The following is a 24861-nucleotide window of genomic DNA, read 5'->3' as shown; positions in this document are numbered from 1 at the left end:
GTCCATCACTGCTGGGGAAAAGCTGGTGATGAGTGACAGAAAAAAAAAACAAGAAATGACACCTACAGCCTGGAAGAAAACATTCAGGGTGTGGGAATCATTAGTTTTTGTGTGTTCTGAAACAAACTGCTGCTTTAGAAGTTTGTTTCTGGAAACAAAAAATGGTGTATGTTTTCAGGACGGCTGTCAAAACTAACAGCATTTATCCACCAACTTCTTGTACATTGAAAGGAACCACCACAAAGGGCAGTAGTCAATCATGGAGGGAGTGGAGATGTTTTTTTACTATCTGATGGGCTGTAACCCACTGTCAGGCTCAGGGTTTCGATTCCTCACAACACTGCTTAATGCAAGACTTTGATTGTTGCTTCAGATTGCGTAAAAGGAACAAAGGCCTGTGCAGACTCATCAGCCATCATTTAGATGTTATCAGTTAGTGATATGCAATAAAACTGGGCGGCAGGTAGTGATGACTCATTCTGCACCCTTGCAATATATAGTGAGCCCTCCATATGGGAACTGATTGGAAGAAGTGAACCGTGGGGCCCCTTTGCTGTGTCATCTGGGGGAGCTAGCTGAACCAGCTGCAGACCCGTCATTGCAGAGAACCAGAGCCACCGCTGCAAGGGTAAGTGAAATACTAGAGAATGCAGTTTTTCAGGGAGAAATGACAGGTTACAAAATGCTACTTTGAGGAATATTGCTTGACATGACTGTTTTTTTTTGTTGCTATTTTAAATGAAATTATCCTATCGCAATTGGTACACAAAAGCTACACAAAATGAAACAAAATCCACATCTATTTTATAATTTCTACATTTATTTGGAGTACTTTTTTCCTGATCCAAAAATACATTGGTCAACGTTATATTGATATATTGCATTTTGAGAGATTGGCAGTCATACTTTAAGGAACAATTAGAACATTTGGGCCCAGGAGGTTTCACAAAATAAATAACACAATAGGAACACGGGTCGCTGGAAAAAATACATGGACTTGTGGAAGTCTAAGTGTACATTATAACCTTATCATTAGTTAGCTGTATTTACAGGCAACAGAAACTTATGAAAGAAGTTCCGAGAATTTAAACATTTCCTCGAAATTAATCGTCAGGAAACTCTGGAATGCGTCAGGAATATGCCAGATGTAACAGTTTTGAAAGAACATTTTCAGAAGAGCCTGAAGTTTTGCTAATTAACAAATTCATTTCACCAAGAAGCTAATCCTTTGTGGACCACTGTGCAGTATTGCTCCTGAGCAAAGGTTATTCTGTCAATTGAGACTTCATTTAAAGCTAATCTCAGTAAAATAATGTACTGCCAAAGCCAAGGGAGTAGCCAGAAAATTAAAATACCCCCACTTTGAGCCATATCCCGAATGTCATTGGGCGAGCAAAGCGAGTAAGCCCTACCAACTCTAGATGAGGTCCTTTATTACTCACTTCCGTTCATCTTTAAGCCTTTCATGTATACATCCATCTATTCATACCTTCATACTTTCATCTATCTTTTCACCATTCCATCCATCCACCCTTTCATTATCAGTTTTCCATCCATCCATCCATCCATCTGCTCACACTTCCAGATATTCATACATCCTTTTACTCATCCATTCACCCATCCATTCTCCTTCACCCATTCACCAAATCACCTTCCTTTTATCGATTCAGCAATACATCCTTCCACACCTCCATCCAGGCGACCACTCACCCATTCCTCCAGATTTTTATCATTCCAGCCACTTTCTTTCTCTCACTCATACAAATATTGTTTCCTCCTTACATCCATCAGTCCACTCGCCCTCGCATCCATCCTTTCATCCCTTTTACCCTTCCTTCTCGTCACAGTTTCTTCCTGATTTTCATATGCCCTCCATTTGACTTTTCTTTCCAGCCCTCTCTCTCTTTCTTTCCCTCTCTATTCCTCTTCACTTCTTTGTGGTAACTAACTTTATCGGCGCCCCATATTTTTAAGAGCTTTCCTGTCTGCAGATCTGCAGACAGGAAAGGCTCATAAATAACTGTGCGTGCCAACACCAGCCCTGCCTAAGCTGCAATAGCGAAGGGTTCACCACCCCCTGGCCAACAAAGCTCAAGAAATGTGTGTTGTAATCAATATAACGCAATTTCTGTTCATGCGAATCTATCTTCTTAAAAAAATCGAATTGTTTGAAGGAATGTAATTTGACATTTTTTTTCTATTTTGCCATAATTTAGGCGGTGAACAGAATACAGGTAGAATATTACTCAAATTAGATAATTCAAGAAGAGACATTAAACGCCTTTTTCTTTTATTCCTGAAACGATTAGTGGTTGAAAATTAAATGTTACTAGTAGGGATTCAAAACTTCTGCTGGAAGCTGATTTGAGCGAACCTTGAACATAATTTCTAGCTGTTAGTTACCCTTTTACATGGCACATAAACAGAGCTTGGGCAGCCTCCTGCTACTGAAAGATAGTTATGAAGGAAAACTGTGCTTAATGGAATTTCAAGGAAATTATCACCGTTTTTGCATCAGTTTTCGGGCGAAAAGCGGCGATAATTTCATCGCCTTATCAGCAAAGACACGCTAGTGCGTGTTTTGCTGACTTAGCGCCCGTTTCCAGCATGCTTAACTTTGCATCGCTAATGAGATGCGAAGTAGGCGTGGCTGTGAAACCAACCAGGGAAAATATTGCAAAGGCAGCTTCGTGATATTAACAAGGAAGGGTAGCGTTTTTTAAAATCGCGTTAAGTATGCCTTAACGCAGGAATTTAACGTCTGTTAAATTCCTGACTAAGGCATACTTAACATGGGGGCTGGATTCTGTGGCTAAGACCACAGGCCCTATCATCTAGGATATTGCCGCTTTCCACCATGAGAAACGGCGATATCCACACTATCTCTGGAATTTTTTGAAGTTGTTGATAATGGGCTAACCGGGCGATAAATTCCATAGATAGCCGGCGATAAATATGAGAGCGCTAAGCGCGCTTTGCGATATTGTTGTTAATATGCCCCTTATTGATTTATATTCAATACACAGCCACTTTTGGCTTCGATGTGCCAGGAAATATGGGGGCATTTTATCAAGAACGGCGTTCAAATTATCGCCGCTTTAGCGGCAGGAAACTGCCGCTAAAGCGGCGATAATGGGCTTAATAATATGCCCTGGAGAATTCCAATAGAAGCCCAGGTTTGTGGTACTTCACACCAGAACCTGGGCTTCTATTGGAATTCTTAAGGGCATATTATCAAGCCCATTATCGCCGCTTTAGCGTCAGTTGTCTGCCGCTAAAGTGCCGATAATTTTAACGCTGTTCTTGATAATATGCCCCCAGGGGTTTACAGTTTAAGGGATCGGATTTCCAGCAGATACATTTTGAAGGTGATAGAATTTGGTCACCAGGTTCTTGATCACACTCGATTCTTCCCTGTTGGGAAAGTGTAAGGACTTTCACTATCAGGAAAATCGGCTGGATTTTTTGTGGGAAAATTAAAACAAATTTAACATTTTGGTCAGAAGGTGAGGATGGTAAAAGTCTATTCTCACTGCTTTAGAGTTTTGGGTTTTCATAGAAAGATCATGGGTCATTCAGATCCCCAGGTGATGGACTTAAACCTACTTCCCCCGTCCAGATTTCATTTGGCCAGCTAATAGGAAGTGATCTTGCAAGCATGACATCTGTTTTGCCTGGATTTAATTCATGCTATTAAAGTAATTCTAGCAGTCTACGTCCAGTAGATAAGAAATAAATATAAGTGCGAGAATACTCTTCCCTGGGGCATGCCACAGACAAGAGGGCTTTGATTAGAAGTAAAGTTTGCATGTCTCGCTGCTTCTGTTCTTTGCAGCAGAATCATGTCTCTACACCAACAAGCTAAGTCCCGTAGGCCACATTCAGCCATATCCTGTAATGTCTATTGACTGATGATGTTGAAGGTTGCAGACATGTCTAGTAACATAGGGCCCGATTCACAGAACTAACTTAAGACTAAGGGGCATATGTATCAACATCACCATTTGCGATTCTCAAATAGCGATTTTTAAGGAATCGCTATTTGAGAATTGCAAAACGGGATGTATTTAAAAAATTGCAAACTTTTTGCGATTTCTTAAAATTCCTTAATTGCGATTAGCAAATTGCGAAATCGCAATTAAGGAATACCTGCCCATTCATTCCTATGGGCCAGGAGACCCATAGGAATGTATGGGAAGTAATTCTCAAATTGCGAATCGCAATTTGCTAATCGCAATTTGAGAATAATTTCAAAGGTGCAGGGTGTCAAGATGACACCCTGATACACCCCTGAAGTTAGCATGTGTGGTCATATGGCGCACATACATGCCCTAAGGGCATGTATGTGCGTCACGTGGCACTTTGTAAAATTACAAAACGTGCATTTTTAAAAGAAATCGCAAATTAACACCAACTAGTAGTTGGTGGTAATTTGCGATTTCTTAAGGATTAATCGCAATCCTTTGGTGAGTGTTACATCTCATTTAAGAAATCGCAATTTGCGATTTCTTAAATGCTTACGCAAACTTAAGAAATCGCTAAATTAGCGATTCCTTAAATTTGCGTTGGGATTTGCCTAATACATCCCGTTTTGCGAATTTTTAATCGCAAACGCTGTATTTTGCGAATCGCAGCGTTTGCGACTAAAAATTCGCTTCATACATATGCCCCTAAATCCTAAACTTACTACCATTTCGGTATTCACAGAAGTTAGGAGTCCTAACTTCAGGACTCCTAAATGCCTTCTGTGAATACTGAAAGTCTTCAAGTTAAGATTTTTCTCAGTTTAGGAGTAGTAAAGTTAGGACTCCTAACTTTAGGACTCCTAAATGCCTTCTGTGAATACCAAAAGTCTTAAAGTTAGGATTTTTCTCAGTTTAGGAGTAGTAAAGTTAGGAGTCCTAACTTCTGTGAATACCAAAATGAGTAATTGCCTTCTGTGAATACCAAAATGGTAGTAAGTTTATGATTTTGTCTTAAGTTAGTTCTGTGAATCGGGCCCATAGTACTGAATATGGTAGTAGCCAGGAATCATCAGTAGTTGCTGTGCTGACTGACTGAGTGCTCTGAAGCGCAAATGACATGCTTGACCGTCTTGGTGGTCTCAACATGCGTTTGACGTTGTCCCCTGACCACATGTTCCAATAATTAGGGCATCTAAAAGAGATTGAAAAATGGTGTGTTGCTTGCAAGATCATCAGAATCCACCTGTGTTTCCTTTTAGAGGAGGGGCCTCTACCATTTACTTGAAGGGCTCAGGCCAAAGTCAGATCTTATAGAGGAACTGAATGCAAAGGCTAAGATGGGAGTGGAACTAACAAAACCTTTTCAGGGTAGATATCCAAGAGACCTAGGTGGCTTTGAATTTGCTTATTATCACAGTCCTTTTTACAGTTGAAACAGTGGGATATAATACAAGATGGTGCTGAATTTAGCATCTGCTCAAATCAGTGAGAGTGGTTTCTGAAAGCCCATCTCTCAAGTCAGATTAGAATTTGTTTATAGCGTGAGTGAGAAATATCAGCATTTTCGTCACAGAGCCATGGCGATGCAGGCTTAGTGGAGTATTCTCCATGATCCTTCCTGTCAGTATAAAGAAAGCATAAGCTGGTTATTATAAAAAGCCCTTTCTCCTTTTAATATACGAGTTTTCTGGGGTCTCCATTGTTTTTGCAATGGAGCCATGAAAGCAGTGTCATAGTTGGCCATTCGCTTACTAGTTTGTATTTAATTAGTATTGATTTTACAACTAAGAATTGAATTTTATCTTTGCAATGTATTTCAGAATTTATTTTGTCAAGGCCAGTAGATAACCAATCAAAAAGTTGTCTATCAACTTCCTTTAAATTATCATCTATATAATAATCTGTTTTATATCTTTTCAGGTGAATTTAAGAAGTTTCACGGAAATTGACGTAAACTCATTAATGATGTCTGCCCTGAAAGTGACTTCGTTAGTGCTTATCACCATCAGCGCTATCCTCATTGTAACCTCACTTGCATCAGATTACTGGCAATCTACCGAGTTTGCGTTTTCTGGCCTCTGGCGGCTCTGTCTAAGACAGTCACCTACATGCATAAAAATTGGATCTGCCGGTAAGAGAAGGAATCAGAGTGCAAACAGGCAGAGATGTAACAATATGTACACTGTATTGTTCATCTTTGAGATAGAAAGTCGCCCAGGACAGAGGGAGGGTCCTTCCAGCTGGAGCATCCAATGTGAGTCCAGAAGGGCTGGATGGATGCCAGAGTGTCTCAAAATATTTGTTTGCAATAAATTAATCTAGTTGAAAAGAAGTTGCACTGTCAGTGGTTCTTCTGAAAGTCCTGATAGCCCTGAGTTTCAACATACCTGAAGTTAAGACTATCTTTGGCTAGTAGCACAAAAACATGTGACTTTATTTTTATGTTTCTGAATATTTCAGTTATTGCAGAAACCCTCTCAACACTTCCTGATACTCTTCCCTTCCATCCATCTCTAAATCCCACATTCTGCATCAACAAGCAGGTACAGTATTTGCCTAGGGCAGGCTTTACTAGGAGTGAACCCATCAAAGCTATCAATCATCTTCTTGGCCATCACCCCAGATCACTCAAGAGCAGTGCATGTAAACAGAAGTGCACATATGATTGTAGGCCTTGGAACTGAGCCGCAGAGCACTGTAGTAGCTTGGGGCAGAGCTACAAGATGATGGAGTGGGTATGCTTAAATTAGGAGAGGTAGGGTATCTTGTCATGTAGTATCCAAGGCGGGAATGCAGTAGCTCTATTTACTCTTGGACATGTTGTTCCTTGGTGTGAAGCTTTAATGCCTTCAAAAGTGGAGGGAGTTGGATCTACACAGAAATGAAAGGTTTGTCTTAGCCCTGATCTGGAGAGAGCACCAACCCCACCTAAACCATGACCAGAATACCCATTAGAAACTCAAAAGTAAATTGATGTGTGAAACATGTTCTGAATCAGTTGAAGAAACTTTTCCTTGGTTCTTTGCAGCTGATGCTGACGCCACTCGAGCCTTCATCATCATCTCGTTCCTGTTGTTGGTGGGATCTGCCATCGCGCAGATCCTTGAAATCAGGTTCAACAATGTTTCGATGGGGATGAATAAGCAGAAGCTGGTGACCATCCTGAATTTTTGTGCAGGTGAATCCTTATATCAGCTTTGTTTTAAAACAGTTCGGGGTCACCCTGAAATTTAGCCAATTACGATTAAATACTCAACAACTAAACATTTTATCAATAGTTTGCTGTGAATGACGTTGATTCAATTGGTCAGACAATTAATTGATCACGCAGTGCGGGTGGGATGGGAACTTATAAAACACTGTGAGTTAAGTGAAAATAAAATTTGCAGCTTACCAAAGGCATTCCTAGAAGGAATACATGCAATGATAGTAATGGGGCTAGCTGCTACGAGGACGGTGAAGCAGTAAGTTCTAGCAACGTACACCTGGTGTGTGATGACTATTCATTTTGCCCCAATAATCATGTGCAGCCTTTGTGTGCTTCCAAGTGTGGGACTTTCAGACAAGTGAGCCTTTCAGAGGCACACCTAAAGGCCAGCACAATCTCAATCTGCCTACTGTGACCTCAGGTCTGGCAGAGTCAACCTCTTGTGTACAATATACAGTCACCACCTTGTTTGGGGTCAGCAGCCTTTAGCTATTGCCTTGAGACAGGGTCCACAGCCCAGTGGCAGCCCCTCCACTAAGGTGGAGGAGCGTTGCCCCACTGCTTTGAAGAAGTGAACGAAAGGAAACATCAAAAGAGAATAACTGACAGTTATTATCATTCTATGGTTTCCTGCTGCAGCAGGTTTGCGGGGGGGGCTGCTCCGATGACAGAGGAGCAAGGGGAGGAGTGGATTGCCCACTCCAAGTGCGTATGAATGTTTAGCCGGTCTTCTGGGGCAGCCAAACATGCATGCACTCTTTGTATGTTCTCCACACAGGCTGCATTATAGCCTGCGTGGAGAACATGTCCAGGCTCCCATTCCCTGGCTTAGCGCCGAACCACGGTGCTTAGACCAATCACAACTCTGCATTGAAGCATTGTGATTGGCTATGGGGAGCCTGGGTGCTTACCAATCACAACCCTGCATTGCAGCATTGTGATTGGCTAGGGGGAGCCTGGGTGCTTCCTGTTCCGGCCCCAGGGGATAGACAGTGATGGAGACATGAAGGAGAGACGCAGCATCAGGCAAGTGTTTTTTATTCTTTTTTAAACCTGCTTCACCCTCCTACAGCCCCCTCCCCAATCTGTGCCGCCAGCCACTGAGTGTCTCACATCTTGGAACAGCCAAGAGGGGGGTATTTCCCATCACCTGCCATGATATTAGCTAGTAGTTGTACTATTCCACCTCTAGAGAGTGCTTCCATTACAAAACATGAGCTGCGTTGTTTTCAGGAACAGCACTAGCTGGGTGGTATTAGATAAATATGTTAGATTTGCCAGCTTATATTTGATAAATGCTATTTCACCTTACATCTGATATTATATTTTGAATAAAACTGTTTCTGGGTGATCTGCACATTTCTGACAATATTTCCGTGCTTGCACACATTGTGCTGACCAGAGGAATTCACCTGGGATTGCTTCTTTCTTTCTTTCTTTCTTTCTTTCTTTCTTTCTTTCTTTCTTTCTTTCTTTCTTTCTTTCTTCCTTTCTTTCTTTCTTTCTTTCTTTCCTAAAACATGTGAACGTTTTGACCAATTCCCATTGGTAAATCGCAGACCAGATACTTCTGCTTATTTGCTGCGAGGGCAACAGATAGGGAAGCAATTTTCAATACCAGTGCTAATAATATTTACCTGATTACTATTCATTTAAGTTTCAATAAACCATGAAAGTTTTATATAACACAAAAACAAAAGATGAGCAAAAACCAATCTATGACTGTAATGAATTTCTCCTAAGAAACACTTCTAAGTGATCCAACTAAACAGCCAGGGCCATATTTATGAGAATTGTCAAGCAGAGCAGTGTAGCACGTCACCTTGCTGTGCTACATGACAGGGAAAGAGCAGGAATGTGCCGTATTAAAGATAATACAGCACATGCCTGCCATTCAACGCAAGCACCCTCGGTGCAAGGGTGCCTGTGTGGCATGCAGGATTGTTTTTATGCAGGAAGGTGCTGCTTCCTAGATAGAGGAATATGCCTGAGAGGCATATCCCTCTAACTATGTGTGCTGCAGAATGCACATTTCTCTGTGTTACGCCCCTCTTGGGAAGGCATACCTTTTTGATTCATTCCCAGGTTTACCAGTTACGGAAATTCTGGAAATGCGTAAAAACAATGGAAGTTGCATGGAAACACCCATGAAATGCCTCACTAGCGCAGAGTAAGGCAACTCTGTGTTGCTTTACTCGAGATGTATACAGCCACTCAGGGCCACGCAAAGTGGCCTTGTGTGGCTTCATAAATATTTTCAGTTGCGTTGTACATATACCACAATGTGCAATGCAAGCGCAATGCAACCGGGGTCATAAATATGGCCCTCAGTATCTTCTCCTGACTCACCGCTTAGCTGCATTCCCTGAATGAAGAGATGAATCATCATTTCTCATATGTTCCATTTTCTTCCCAGCTGGCAGCTCCATCATTTCTATGAGTATCTACACTGGAGTCACAAGCAGAGACGGAGCCGCTGTTCCATATTCTTGGTCGTTTGCCCTGGGTTGGGTGTCCACAGGACTCAGTCTGTTGGCAGGTGAGTCCCTACATCTAACACAATTCAGCATCAGCTCCAACCATGATCTTCAATGCAGATGTCTAACTCTAATAAACTTTAATGCCAAGTCTCACTATGATTTCCAATGCTCATTCCTAACTTTAACAAACTTTAACAGCAAGTTTTGTTAAGATCAATGTTGAGTCCGTGGGATCTGACGATAGGTGCAAGCAGGATGTTGAACAAGGTAGGGCTGATGGAGAATCCTTGGGGAACTCCGTAGGTGGTCGGTGTGGGATCCAAGAGGAAGGGTCTGAGTCTGGACAACTGCACGCTGCCGGATAGGAATGAGCAGATCCAATCGAGGGCCTTGTTCCAGATTTCTGCATTGTGAAGACTGCTCGATAGGGTGCGGTGAGAGACTGTGGCGAAGGCTGCAGAGAGGTCCAGGAGGATAAGGGCCACAGTCTCTCCTCTGTCGGGGAGGGAGCAAATGTCACCTGTTGCGGCGATAAGGGCAGTTTTGATGCTGTAGTTTTTCCTGAAGCTGGATTGGGAGGAGTCGAGGATGTTGTTTGCTTCTATGAAGGAGGCGAGCTGGGTTTTTCTATGAGTTTTGCCGGGTACAGGAGTAAGGAGATCGGTCTGAAGTTCTTGAAGACGGTGGGGTCCGGTGACGATTTTTTTTAGGAGGGGGAAGGAGGCAGTCTCGAAGGAGCAGTTGATGATTTATCGAAGCTCGGGCGATGATGTCTGTGGCTCTGTGGTAGATGTTGTGGGGGCAGGGGTACGTTGGGGCCCCAGAGTGGGTTGACTTCATAGTCTTCAGGGAGTATTCGATGGTGAGGGCGGTCCAGCTGTCAAGTGTAGGTAATGATGGGTGTAGGTTCAGCGTGCAGGTTTTCAGCGTCGAAGTTGGCATAGATGGTCTTGATTTTGCGAAGGAAGAGGGCACTGAGTCTGTTGCAGAGGTCCTGGGAGGGAAGCGATGGTGGTTGTCTCACTGTTTGAGGTGGGCAAACTCTTTGATGATGCCGAAGAGTTCCTTACTGTTGTGTGCATGTGCGGAGATTCTGTCCTGGAGTGCTTTTTGCCTTGTGTATCTGATGAGTTTGTGGTGGCAGTGGCAGCTTTGAGGTTGTCAAGGTCTGCTGTGGATTTAGAATTCTGGTTCTGGTTTGGTTCTGCTAAGCAGATGACGATTTCTTGTATCTGGATCCCTTTGCTTTTAGGTGTCTCTTTGTACTGTCCGACACCTGGTTGCTCTGCCTCGCAGTCCTTTTGATCGTTAGCTTGCAATTTGGTGCCGCTATTTGCTACTCTTTCAAAACCTGGTTGTACCCATCTTTAACGTTATCAATCCGTATAATATATAGCTTTAGGTTATATATTAGAGGGTACCTCTCTTTAGGCTTTATCAACAGTTTTTTGCCAAAGATGTGCAGACTTCTGAGTAAAGCTTTTCTTATCTTCAACTGCTTCATACTGGCTTGAGTTACGCTTTGTCTCCACATAGCCAAACCTTGATACTGAGGCACGCGTGGCACACACAAGCAGTTTGCTGGACCACAACGAGCTTTCGGGAAGAGCAATGTTGATCTTTGGGCTATTTATCCCAGACCTCATCACCTGTTGTAGCACCCTTCTCATCCTGGGTACCTGCCAATGACCAGGCCACACACAGAGCTTGGTATTACATGTCTTTGTTTGTCTGCGTATAACCGCAAACTCAAAATTCTAAACCTGCATATACTTCACTACGCTCTAACACTTAAGTCACAGTTCTGCAGAGTCCATCAGGAGCCAAAAGGGTTCCATCATTGTTAATGTACATGACACTACACCAGGGTCCTACTTTGGCTAAGTGCCATGTCTTCTGAGTTTTACTCTCAGTGGTAGTAATGCCAAGTTTTCATAGGCTTCTCAGGGAGGTAGTGTGGGGATGCTACAAACTCAGAACACAACAGTCACCCAGCAGTGCAATGACAGTTTGGCTAACCTAGTGCTTGTCTTTGCTAAAAGAAAGTACTTTACCACACTGAAAATTCACTACTACACATTACAGGTCAGGGACACGTATGCTTCATTAGTATAAGGCAACCTTCACTCTCTCCAGTTTGCATTAGGCCTGGCCGGAGTCTTGTTACGTGGAACTATGCGAAGTGCTGAAAGAACTCGGCCGCACTACACTGAGTTCAGGGAGCAGCGGAGGATGGTATGTCACCCAACTTGTGCTGCTTTTTAGCACCAGGAGTTTCTACTGTGCTGTAAAATCAGCACGAACTGCATCTCCTACTGCCATCCGAGTAGATTTTCGACTCAAGAGGCAGCTTCCTCAATGCAAGTGGCAGCTTTCTCAACATGAGAGATGGTTTAGCACGTGATTTCTCTCCTTCGTTAACTTAACATCGGTGACCTGCATGAGAGAAAAAACTCTGCTCCGCTGCTTCACTGAATTTTTCAGAACTCTGCACGGAGTGGGCAAAACACTGCGAACTTCACCGGCGGAGCAGAATTCCTCATCACACATTCTGTCCTGGGCAGCTATCAGTGAGAGGTGTAGTGTTAACCCCTCTATTGAGTTTGTGTGCTCAATTATTCTTATTAGTCCCAATTGTCCTTATCTCACAGCTAAGGAGCTATGCCTATTGTTCTGCCACGGCAGGTACCCACATCATGTGTCTGGCTCTCTTTCCTTCTTCTGGGAGGAGACAAACTAGCTTTGAGTGCTCCGGCACACAGATCAAGTCCATGGAAGGCAGCAACAGAGGCCGCTACACGAAGTCTATGCAGGTGTGTAGTCTCTGGCATGGCGGCAGTCTCCAATTGCTTGCAAGCCCATTTCTGGGCTTTGTGTAAGTTGTAGCAGTGGATCATGGGATCAAGGGTCATGGGGTTTCCTCGAGGTGCTCTTCTTCTGGCAGCATGACCCTGTCATGGCTTACATTGCTGAGTTAGTGTCCCAGTCCCCCCTGGTGCAGTTCAGAGTCATACTATCCAACTCAGGCACAGCTACACAATATTGCAGTGGCACAGTCCAATGGGGCACAATTTTAAGATGTCACAGCGGCCCAGTCAGCTCAGGTCCAACTTCGTGATGTCACAGTGACATGGTCTGCTTCGGCACAACTCCACGATGTTACAGTGGCACAATCTGATCAGAATTGACAACATGATGTTGCTGCTGCGCCAGCCACTCTTTGGGAGAGACTGAGCTCAAGACCCTGAAGCATGCAAATCAGTGCCCTTCATCTTCATGGATGAACAAACCCTCAAGCTCCAGGGCCAGCTACTTCTGGCTCACCCTGGAAAACCACACCTCCTACAGGGTTGAAGCACTTCTTTCTTCCCTCAGCAGGCATGTTGACCTCAAGGCACTTCGGGTTAGGCAGATGGCTTCTTCTATCCAGGTCAGAATCTCAGTGATATTCCCTCATCTCTAGCAAGCTGACTGCAGGACAGGCGGCATCTCTGGTTGCACTGGTGTCCTCTGAGTACTCCAAGGACTACTCCCTTCCTTGGTTAAAGAAAACTTGGAACTAGAACAAGTGAGTCAGTGGCTCTCACTTTTATAGTCACAGCAGAGAGGTGATGAAGTATCTCTGTCTGATTCTAGAACGAATTTGGGACCTAATTCTTTCATCAGGTCTCTCCAGGCTGTTCTCCACCCTTTGTGCACATTGATGTTCCTCACAGCAGGGTAGTCTCCAGACGGAAGTACCAAAAAAACAAAGGCACAAAGAGGTGGGAGCTTTCTGCACCTGACTATCCCCAACAACACTGAACAGTGATCAGTAAATATGGATATGGCTGGCATCACCTAAAGGACCCTTCACACTGTCAACAAGAGAGGCTGCAATAGCACCCTTCACTATCACCATTTACCACATGGTAATGCTCAGAAAGACTAATCAGTTGCACCTCCCAGCAAAAGGACCTACTTGAATATCTAAGGGGAGCCCTATCTTCTCATTCCCCACTTCAGTGTCTAGGTCTCTTCAGTCCACCTTCATGAATATCAGCAATACACATCCACTGTGTGGAAAAGCAACCTCACCTCCATCTTGTGCTCATGAAGAGAACCAAGACTTGGCCTCCATTACCCTGGTTCACTCATACACACAATGTAAGTACCACACATGCCACACACACACGCACGCATGGAGCCATGCACGCACGCACTCTCACACACACACACACACACACCATGCACTTGAGATATTAGCGCTGGGATATGGCTTAGCATTATTTCCAATATCTACAAGTACTTTCATAATGATAGGAACATGCCAAGATTAACTCTGACTAATCTTTTGGATTCCACTCATCGTACTCTCCTGGATACCTTTAATTTGGTTACCCCTGAACAAACATTGATCCTGATGAATAGAATCAAATCAGGGTCCACAGATGACCCTGCTCCACCACACACTTATGGCTGGTCAGGCCTCTGATCTTCTCCCCTCAGTCATCCACCTGCCTAGTCTTTCCATGAGTCTGGAAAAGTGCCTGTGTCAGACAAAATTTGAAAAAGGCTATGCTGAACCTCAAGAGCTGGCCAACTATAGACCTATATCATTGCTCCCCTTTCTGGGTAAAGTTTTGGAGACCTTAGTTAACCAACAACGTATTACTTTTTTAGAAACTCCTTCCTTGTTGGACTCTTCCCAGTCACGATTCCGAGCACCTTACAGTAAAGAAACTCCCCTAGAAGAGGACCTAGATTCTATCAAACCTGCTCTGGATGGGGGTAACTCTGCAATGCTGGTTTAGATTGACCTGCCCGCAGCGTTTGATACCATATCCCATGCACCCTTACCTCAAAGATTGAGGGAGATTGGAATCAGGGGCAAGGCATTAGGTTGGTTGGAATGTTTCATGGATGATCGAACCCGGTCAATACAGTTGGACTCATTAAGGGGCATATCAGCAAGAACCGGAGATAATTATCTCTCAGCGCGCTTAGCGCGAGGATAATTATCGCATGCTAACGCTTATTTTTATCGCTGAGATAGCGTGCTATCAGCAACGCTCATCCTAACATCGATAAAAATCAAGGCGCAAACTGCCAAATGTGCGATTATCCCTGGAAATCCAGCAATAATCGCACAACATATGGTGAATGCTTGCTGATGGGGCAGGGACAGACTTAGCCATGATATCCACCTTCCATAGGATATCATGCCTAAGTCAGATGAAATGCAGGCGTAAGAAAAGTAGCGATAACCGAGGTTAGCGCTACTTTTCTTATCGCTCTGCAGTTTAGCGTGAGGCTTGATAATAGGAGAAATGTCGCTTAGCGACATTTCTCCTGTTATTCTGGGGAGGAATGCCCACGGGCGCTGAGGCAAGGGTTTACGCAATAGCGTGACTTTGCTAATAGGGTGATATGTCCCTTAATTCCAGAACTACGGCACTGGACAAGGATGTGCCACAGGGCTTACCTCTGAGCCCGACTCTTTTCAACATTTAGGTGGCCTCCTTAGCCACACTGAGAAGATCGTGTGGCTTTGGGTTAATCTTGTATGCAGATGACACCTAGCTTGTCCTCACTATAGATCCCAATAATGAATTTACAAAGCAAAAGAATCAGAGATTGCCGCATCGATGTCTGCTAATCAACTTCAATTGAACACTGGCAGGACAGAAATACTGCTTTTTGGGAAAGCTCATTCCTTTTGGTCAAACGACTGGTGGCCGAGGGATCTGGGCTTCACTCCCACTCAAAAAAAGTAGTCAAATACTTATGGGCTGATGAAAATCTGTCCATAAAGGAACATGCGGACTCTATTTCCAAAACCTGTTTTGGCATAATGTGTATGCGTAGGAAAACCTTTCAGTGGCTACCCTTGCAGACAAGGAATTCACTTATCCAGGCACTCATCGTGAGCCGCCCACATTATGGAAATTCGCTAATGGTTGCAATGAATGAGAGTCTCTTTTCTAAGCTCCAGGTGATCCAAAACACAGCAGCACAGTTGGTTTGTAACCTACCATCTCACTCTTCTTCGTAACCTACTCTGAGATGTCTCCACTGGTTGCCAGTAAGAAAGTGTGCCCTTTTAAAACTTACGTTTGGTCCATAGGTCTCTACATGGAAAAAGACCTTGTTACTTACATCTAGGGATCAACTGCTACTATGTCCCCGGCTCATCCGTATGATCAGGTATAGGGGGAGTGCTTTTTTCTTCTTTTCCCCACAACTCTGGAGTCAGCTGCCACTAAACCTTTGCTCCTGTGTCAATTTATCAGCATTCAATAAACTACAGAAACTTGGCTATTTAATTTGTAAATCCCAATTAACTGAATCTATGCAGTTTGCTGGAGCGCCGGAGACCCCTTAGGGGGTGATTTGAGTGCTTATAAATATCAATAAAATAACATAACAGATGTGGAACTTTACACAGGTGATCCAGTAGTCCCCATATGATGACACAGATGAAAAAATGTGGTCACAACTACTTATTCACACTTCACTGATGCTCTGCATGCTACACACATGACAATGACGGGAACCTAATATTAGTAAAATGAGGGCAAGCTTGTTGCGCTCCTCCAGGTCAGAGGATAGGTCTTGGTTCTCACGCATTTCAAGGGGCGGGTCGAGACCTCCATGCACACATTTAGATAAGTGTGGCTTGAAACAAAACAAAAAAAACAGGACACCTCATCAGCCGGGCACTCAGGGCAAGGGAACATGGCTGCTCACCATGCAGGGGACATTCCCATCCCCAAAACATGCAAAGGAGGCACCTTACATGGAGGTATATAGCATACTACTGACACAAACACAAGTTATGAAAAACTAAAATAATCACCTGAAAAGTGACACCATCAGCAAAATGCTGCTCATGCTTCTTTCTATATATTTTATGACGTATTGTATGTAGTATAGTGTATCTTGTGTTTTTGTACGTAGTTTTGAAAGCAATGATACACCAGTAAGTAAAAGCAGTCTGTGGAGACACCTTAAAAAGTACACAACCATATGCCATGTGCTGCATGTGTACCAAAACCTGACAGCAGAACTCTCTATTTAGAAAGCACAAGGTACATTCTTGCTGAGTCTGAAACATGTCTGTTACTTTGAAGTCAAACATTAGTCTCAGTTGTTATTTGGGTTTTGATTGTTGGTTCTTTTTGTTTGGTGCTTCTATTAGTGGTGGCCGGTAAGTAAAGCTTTGAGCGAGGCAGAGGGGGAACACACACACACATGCACACTCACACCCCTGCATTCACATGCAGACAGGCACACACACACCCATTCACAACACTCTCTCACAAATACACAGATATTCATACATACAATCACGCATCAAACACTCAATTAAAACACAACACTCACCTGCTCTGGCTCTTGAAGCGGGAAGCCTCTGAAGTGCCAGGAGGGGTGACACTCTATGATGATGTGTTAGACACTCAGCCCTGGGCACATCAGAGCTTAGAACTGAAAAGCCCAGGTACAAGGCGATCACTTACGTGCTCCCTCATCACAAGGGGAGGGCACCGAGGACCTTTACTGAGCTGAGGAGATCACACCCACCTGATCTGTGACATCCTCAGCTCAGTAACGTTCAGCTCAGGCAGCCAGGCGCCTGCTCATTTAGTCCATGTCGAGCTCCTGGCTGGCTAACCTGAAAATAAAGAAAGCTTGTCAGGCTAAGCAAAGGTCAGCCTGACAGACTCTCATTATGTCCAAAAGGTGCAAGGTGTGGCCCTCTGCTCTTATGAACGGCCGCTGCTGGCTTCTATCACACTGCTGAGGTGGGGTGAGCAATACAGCCTATATAAATGGTAAATAAACAAGAACGTTGATTTATTATCCAATGATCTTAGATCTCTCTTCTTTCTCTCCACTTCTGGTCTCTGTGTCTCATCTTCTTGTGGCTCCTTCACGAGCAGGTATTGTTGCCTTGGTGTCCTTCAAGAAGGAAGCTCAGTAGAGGGTGAACTGAACAAGACCCGAAGCAGCAAAGAGAGTGGATAAATGATCAAGAACACTGGCGTGAAGCTGGCCAGTGCTGGACTCTTTCAGAGCAACTGTGCAGCACTTTCAGCTCCTTTATTGTGCGGAAATAGACCCACACATAGGAAGACCTGCATTGAATATAAAACACTTCTAATAATCTATTGACCAGAAGAGGAGATAATATTGCACCTCAGGAATATAGTGTGAAATACTTTGATATTGTTGACATGCATAACCTATTGTTCACGGAACTTGTTTTTGCCGGTGAATAAAAGTATTTTTTTTAAAATAAATATAATTTTTCCAATGGTTTTGTATGTTCTGCGGTTCGTATCATATTATTAAATGTTGGTTTCATTGATATACATGGTAAGATTGGTGACATTCGACCAAACTAACAATTAATCACTGTGAACCTGATTCACAAACTGCACTTTTGTAGTAATGTACACTTTTGTAATAACTTGCACATGTAACTTACACTTTTGTAGCAAGGTACATGTGTAACTTACACTTTTGTAGTAACTTGCACATGCAACTTACAATTTTGTAGAAATTCACACTTTTTTAGTAAGTCCAGCATTACACTCTGCCAACGACTGGTACTGCAACACCGTCCCATTGAATATATTAAAGGTAGGGACTTAAAATAGAACCCCACAGTGTGGAAATTAGCCTTTTTAGGGGCGCACTGGTTCAGGGGTTCACCCTTATCTGTGCACAGGTCCTTAGACCAACAAAATAAATTGGCACGGAAGCTGGAATATGAAATAACAAGTTTATTCACTCATGAGTGAGACCACGTCCATACAACACCCTCAAGTGTTCCAGGAGGTAGTGGCTTGAATACACAGACCATGGGCCGTTTATATTGAGTTTTCTGCACTGGTAAGCATGTAGTTACAAATAGAAGGTACAGGCCTACACAGGAATAACTACCGACAAACATGGGCAAATGGGAAATCACTTAGTCAGCAAAGTGGGAGGGGGAGCAGGAGTGCTTATGGCAGCACTAAGAGATTGACAGTTGAGTCTGAAACCAGGTGTTCTGGCAGCTAAAAACTCTTCAGCATGCAGATTTCTTTTAGCTGAGTCAGGAAGTTAACTAAAATAGACAGCACAGGCAGGGAAAAAGACGAGCAGCAGAGGATGGAAGAATTACACAGCTGACAAAATAGATTCCACAAACAAGATGATTTCAGCTTATGCTAACAGAGATTATTTGCAATTTCTACAGACTGACTTTTTAGCATTAGCTGAAGACATCGCCATTTGGTAGAAGGAGCATGAAAGTTATCACCATATCAATTAACATCAATTCTCTTATTTCTCGGTCAGTTACTAGTTAGGCATTTACATTCTTAACATTTCGTTTAGCTGGAATACATAAGGTACAGGTAGAAGCACAAAGGAACAGAGCATCGGGCCACATTGAATACAGAGGCAGCAAATGAAGAGAATAGCAAAAAATATACATAGGGCTGATAATAGTTTCAAGCCCCATACAGTAAACATAGTTCATAGCCATCCAGTCAAAGTCCATGTTCCTGAATCCTGATGGATTTCAGTGGCTATTTTGTGCAGCTTAGAAATTGCCTCAAAAACTGAAGGGGCGTGGTCAGGGATATAGACGCAGCAACTGCTCCCAATGATGCGGCATGCTCCACCAAGGTCTGCAAGGACTACATCCTAAACCATCCTGTTTTGGAGCACCACATACCTCGCAATTTGCAGTTCTTCCATGAAATTCCCAAGGGCCATAGCTGTCTGATTGGTTACAGCCTCTACAACACGTTTCAAGCGTCTGATCTTCCTACTGTTTAAGGCTGCACCAACAAAGAAGAATAGCCCCAAATTAAAGTCAACATATTGCTGCAGTGCAGTATCAGTCTGATTCACATCATCATGATTTATTGTTCCCTTTGATCAGCGCTTCGAAATGTCATTGTACTGTTTATAGTCTTTGTGGTAGGATGCAGGAGCCAAAAACACAGGTGGTAGCAAAAAAGACACGTAACAGCTCCCAGACCACCCAATAGGTAGGTAGTAATACCTTTTTTTCCACAAATGAATTAGGTGTTATGTGACGACAAAAAACTGCTATTGTTTATTCCAGTAATATTTAGTGTTCGAATACAGTTACTTTTTCCCTCTGGGATGCTACCAATATTGTTCACACAAAGGTCTGCTCGAGCTCTAGTAACAGCTATAACAAGAGGTCCATTACCCTTGACAGTTCGAGTGTTTGGGAAAACATAGTGCGTGGAGGAATTTCCTCTGCGATATTCCTCCATTTCCCATACAGTTCCCTTAGCTTGCGGATCATCTTTCCTCATCAGGTTAACAGGCTCTGGTCAGCTGGGCATTCAGTCCACCTACATCAGCATAAGTAATATTAGCAACTTCAGAAGCCCACAGTAGCGCAAACCAGACTTTGCAGGAGCCATTGTGTGAAAATGGCAGAGGAATGAAAAGGTGTTCCTCCCTTTTTATGATGTGCTGGCATCATTCCATAAACCCAACAGTTGGTGATGTTGGTAGCATTGTGGGTGTGATGCAACATTTGAATGAACGTATTGTTGAAGTAAGACATCCTGTGCTGTTGCTCATGATAGGGAAGAGTGAAATAGTGGTGCTCAATGGGGACAGGAGTAGTAATAGTCAATAGATTGCGAGCAGGAATTACTCCCTCTACAACCCATGTGATAGTAGAAATCAGAACAACAATTGAAGTGAGTCCAATAATGAACATACTCTTTCAATCACAAAGTCTTGCGGCAGTTGATTTCTTCTCCGCAGGCATGTTCATCTTGTCGTTGAAAAACAGAACAGATGGAGCCCTAAGGTCCTGGGCAGACGTTGGTTTCTTCGCTGAGGTTGAGACGAGTAACCACTAACAGAATACCCCCCTTTGTAAACTCAGTCTTTTACTACCCAGGACAGGGGCTCAAACAGTCTTTTTCAGCAACAACGTGTCTCTCTCCTGGGGTCGCAGCTGATATCGCGATGTACCAGGGATCGTATGGTCCGGGAAGACTTCTTCAGGTTCTTCAGGTGACGTGGCTTGTCCTTTCTCTGTGTCCAGGATGCTGCGATGATCTGCCAACACAGCTGGGCTCACAAGGTCATGCAGAACCCTCCGACAATGGGTTGCATGGACCCAGTTCTTCCGATTGGTCACTCGCACCGCAGTCCTGGTGGCCAAGAGCACCTGCTCTGGGCCACACCACCTCGGGGCTAGGAAGCTGGCACTCTGTGAGGACTTCGTCACCACAAAGTCCCCGGGCCGTAGATCATGGCCCTCACCCTGCGACCTGTCTGGAAGCCTTTCCCAAACCTGTTGATAAATAGAAGGCCAGATCGTATATGTGGTATTGATCTAATGGATAGCAATGCCAAGGGTAGTGCATCAGGCCATTGATGTAACTGTTGAAAAGCATTCTGACATTCAGTTGTCCATGGGAGGGGCATCGGAGTATCTTTAGTCAAAAGAGCTAACAAAGGTTTAACAATGTAGGAAAAACTAGGGATTCACTGCCTACAGAAAGTTGATTTCTTCTCCGCAGGCATGTTCATCTTGTCGTTGAAAAACAGAACAGATGGAGCCCTAAGGTCCTGGGCAGACGTTGGTTTCTTCGCTGAGGTTGAGACGAGTAACCACTAACAGAATACCCCCCTTTGTAAACTCAGTCTTTTACTACCCAGGACAGGGGCTCAAACAGTCTTTTTCAGCAACAACGTGTCTCTCTCCTGGGGTCGCAGCTGATATCGCGATGTACCAGGGATCGTATGGTCCGGGAAGACTTCTTCAGGTTCTTCAGGTGACGTGGCTTGTCCTTTCTCTGTGTCCAGGATGCTGCGATGATCTGCCAACACAGCTGGGCTCACAAGGTCATGCAGAACCCTCCGACAATGGGTTGCATGGACCCAGTTCTTCCGATTGGTCACTCGCACCGCAGTCCTGGTGGCCAAGAGCACCTGCTCTGGGCCACACCACCTCGGGGCTAGGAAGCTGGCACTCTGTGAGGACTTCGTCACCACAAAGTCCCCGGGCCGTAGATCATGGCCCTCACCCTGCGACCTGTCTGGAAGCCTTTCCCAAACCTGTTGATAAATAGAAGACAAACTGTCAGTCAACTGAGACAAATAGTCGTTCATCAATACATAGGGTACAATATGTATAGGGCGTATCCCCCAAATATTCATTGGCCTCCCGAAAACTACCTCATACGGTGTGAGGCCAGATCGTATATGTGGTATTGATCTAATGGATAGCAATGCCAAGGGTAGTGCATCAGGCCATTTCAAAGATGGGGAAGCTTGTATTTTGGCCAACTTTAGCTTAAGGGTAGAGTTGTATCGTTTCACTAGCCCTGCTGATTGTGGGTGAAAATCAGCATGGAACTTTTGCTTGATTCCCAATCCTTTCATGAGGTAATCAACAACTTACCCAATGAAATGGGGTCCGTTGTCTCTCCACAAAACCCGACAAATGCCGAATCTAGGGAAAACGCCTTTGGGAGCACCTTTGCTGTAGTAAGAGCTGTATTATCTTTCGTGGGGTATGCCTCTATCCACTTACTGAAGGCACAGACCACCACTAGGACATATTTCAGATTATTACAGCGTTCAAGCTGGATATAATCCATTTGCAGAACCTCAAAAGGTTGAGTAAGTATGCCAAACCCTCCTGTTGGAGTTTGTGTTCTCTTTCCAGGATTATACTGGAGACAAATCAGACAAGACTGGACTATCTTTTTAGCTGTGCCGGCAATATCTGGATGATCCCAAACTTGCATAAGTTGCTTTGTCATTGAGGACGCCCCAACATGTGCCGGCCCATGTGCCATGTGAATCATAGAATGTAAATAGGCTGTGGGTAACTTCCATTTTGCCATTTCTTTATTCCTCCAACAGCCCTCATCATCCAATGTTCCCTCCTTAGACCATTGGCCTATTTGATCGACAGAAGCAGATCATTCTATGTCCAGCACCTCTTGCCTGTCATCATGCCATCTTTCAGCTTGTGACTTGACCACATACCTAGATGTAGTACTTCGTTGCATTGCAGTCTCACGGGCTGTGTGATCCACAAAGGCATTGCCTTGCCCAATTTTATCAATCACTTTCTTGTGTGCGCTACACTTGACAATTGCCACTTTTTTAGCATATGTCAAGGCAGTAAGGAGATTGTGTACTAATTCCCCATGCACTATTTGTGTCCCATGTCAAGTAAGAAAGCCTCTTTCTTTCCAGAGTTGCCCAAAATCGTGAGCCACTCCAAAAGCATATCGGCTATCGGGGTAGATGTTAACGAACAGATCAGTACTAAGCTCACATGTGCTTGTTAGCACTATCAACTCAGCTGCCTGAGCTGACTTCTGTGGGATGCGAGCTGTCTCAACTACTGTCTGAAGTGTTGTAATTGCGTAGGCAGCAGATGTTGTGCCATCAGGCAATTTCAAGCAAGACCCGTCGACCCACAATTCCCCATCAACACTAGAAAGGGGCGTATCTTGTAGGTCAACACAACCCTTTGTTTGTTCTTCAGTAAGGGATATACAATCATGTAAGTCATGTGACTGGGACTGAGTAGCTGGAAATGGCGATAGTTTACCAGGATTCAGAGTCGAACATCTTTTCAATGTGTTATGAGGGGCCAAAAGTGTTAGTTGATAGCCTGTCACGCGAGCACTAGTCAAATGTTGTGGTTTTTGTTTGGTTTAAAAGGGCGTCCACTGAATGGGGCACTAGCCCAAGCAATCTATGTGACAAGACTATTCCCTCACTTTGACGTATGGAGACAGCTGTCGCCGCTACCTCTCGAAAACACCCAGGTTTGGCACGAGCGACTGGATCAAGGACAGCAGAGAAATATCCACAAGGGCGCTGCTTATCACCGTGTATCTGGGTTAAAACCGAGAGAGCGCAACAGTCCCTCTCGTGTACATAGAGTGGGAAGGCCTTTGTGTAGTCTGGAGTTCCTAATACTGGTGCAGAACAAAGAGTTTGATGTAACTGTTGAAAAGCATTCTGACATTCAGTTGTCCATGGGAGGGGCATCGGAGTATCTTTAGTCAAAAGAGCTAACAAAGGTTTAACAATGTAGGAAAAACTAGGGATTCACTGCCTACAGAAAGAAGTAAGACCAATCAGTGCAAGTGATGCAGCGTGGAATGTCAAATCCTCTCTTCATAACAGACCAAATATCATACTAACACATTCGCTCAATGCATTCATTGGTGGGGCCCATAACACCAACACTCACACTTCATTGATCTGTGTTTACGGGAGGGATGAGTGTTCCAAACGCTGACATGAAAGGAATACCTTTTCACCTAAAGAACCTAATTTACATGAATATATATTGAATATCTTTATTAAACTCAGAACCTCAAGATATTCCCCTCATTTTGTCGATGAATCAGTTAGTTGTATTTGGATAGTTGGTAACTCAATTCTTTTGTTCTATATTCAATCTTAATCTAATCTCTTCAAATAACAACCCAACACATTTGTCTATTAATCAAAGCTTCGTTTATCTAATTAATTGCAAATTTTAATAGATCATTTACCAAACCACAGAACATCATATTTACCTAATCTGGCTATTAGTCGTCCTCTAAGTCAATCAAGTCGTGAAAGTCTTTAATTCATCAAAAATCAGGCAGCAATTCAGTCTGTCAAAGATTCAGGGAAACAGCTATCCAGCAGGAATTGGAAGCAAAAGGCAAGGAGGATAAAAAGGTTAAGGATTTAAAAACGAAAGTTATGTTGGCTCAATTCTATGGTCCCTCATTTAGAGGCGGTGGTAGAGGTGGACGTGCGATGTATCGCCTTGGTGTACCCCCTTTCCCCCGAGCAACTTTGTCTTCTGATCATTGTGCATATTGTAAAGAGATTGGACATTGGCGTTCTGAGTGCCCCCATTTGCAAATCCTGAACAATATGTATCAATGCTTCTTCGCCTTCTCGATAGATTTTATATTGAGGCAATCGAGGCAATGAAGCACCTCCCTTCACTTGAATATGTACTGGTGGGATAACCATTTGACCCACATCGGTATCTGATGTAGCCCACAAGGTACAAGGTAGCAATGCCAAAGCAATATTCTCTTTAATAAGACAAGACCTCTCAACCATGGGATAGTTACCGTTTAAAATGACACATACCCTTCTGGGAAACAACGTATTGTAGCATGAAAATGTTTAAGCATAT

At 43.7% G+C, this 24861-nt stretch overlaps 1 protein-coding gene across 1 annotated transcript; it reads left to right on the top strand.

The window, feature by feature from the left end:
* Positions 1-493: 493 nt before the first annotated feature.
* On the top strand, positions 494-17949 carry LOC146809035 (lens fiber membrane intrinsic protein-like). Its single transcript, XM_085614282.1, has 5 exons — positions 494-628; positions 5886-6096; positions 6994-7143; positions 9590-9712; positions 17576-17949. Exons 2-5 carry the CDS (start codon positions 5928-5930, stop codon positions 17614-17616), a joined length of 483 nt encoding a protein of 160 aa, XP_085470408.1. The 5' UTR covers positions 494-628; positions 5886-5927; the 3' UTR covers positions 17617-17949.
* Positions 17950-24861: the final 6912 nt, after the last annotated feature.

The sequence above is a fragment of the Triturus cristatus genome, chromosome 7 (assembly GCF_964204655.1).
Source record: "Triturus cristatus chromosome 7, aTriCri1.1, whole genome shotgun sequence".
Taxonomy (NCBI): domain Eukaryota; kingdom Metazoa; phylum Chordata; class Amphibia; order Caudata; family Salamandridae; genus Triturus; species Triturus cristatus.
This window is presented reverse-complemented; position numbering and strand designations above follow the sequence as displayed.

Coding starts and splice junctions, on each gene's coding strand:
- LOC146809035 (XM_085614282.1), top strand. CDS start 5,928: ATGATGTCTGCCCTGAAAGTGACTTCGTTAGTGCTTATCACCATCAGC. Junction 7,144..9,589: donor CATCCTGAATTTTTGTGCAG/GTGAATCCTTAT, acceptor TTTTCTTCCCAG/CTGGCAGCTCCATCATTTCT. Junction 9,713..17,575: donor AGGACTCAGTCTGTTGGCAG/GTGAGTCCCTAC, acceptor CTTCACGAGCAG/GTATTGTTGCCTTGGTGTCC.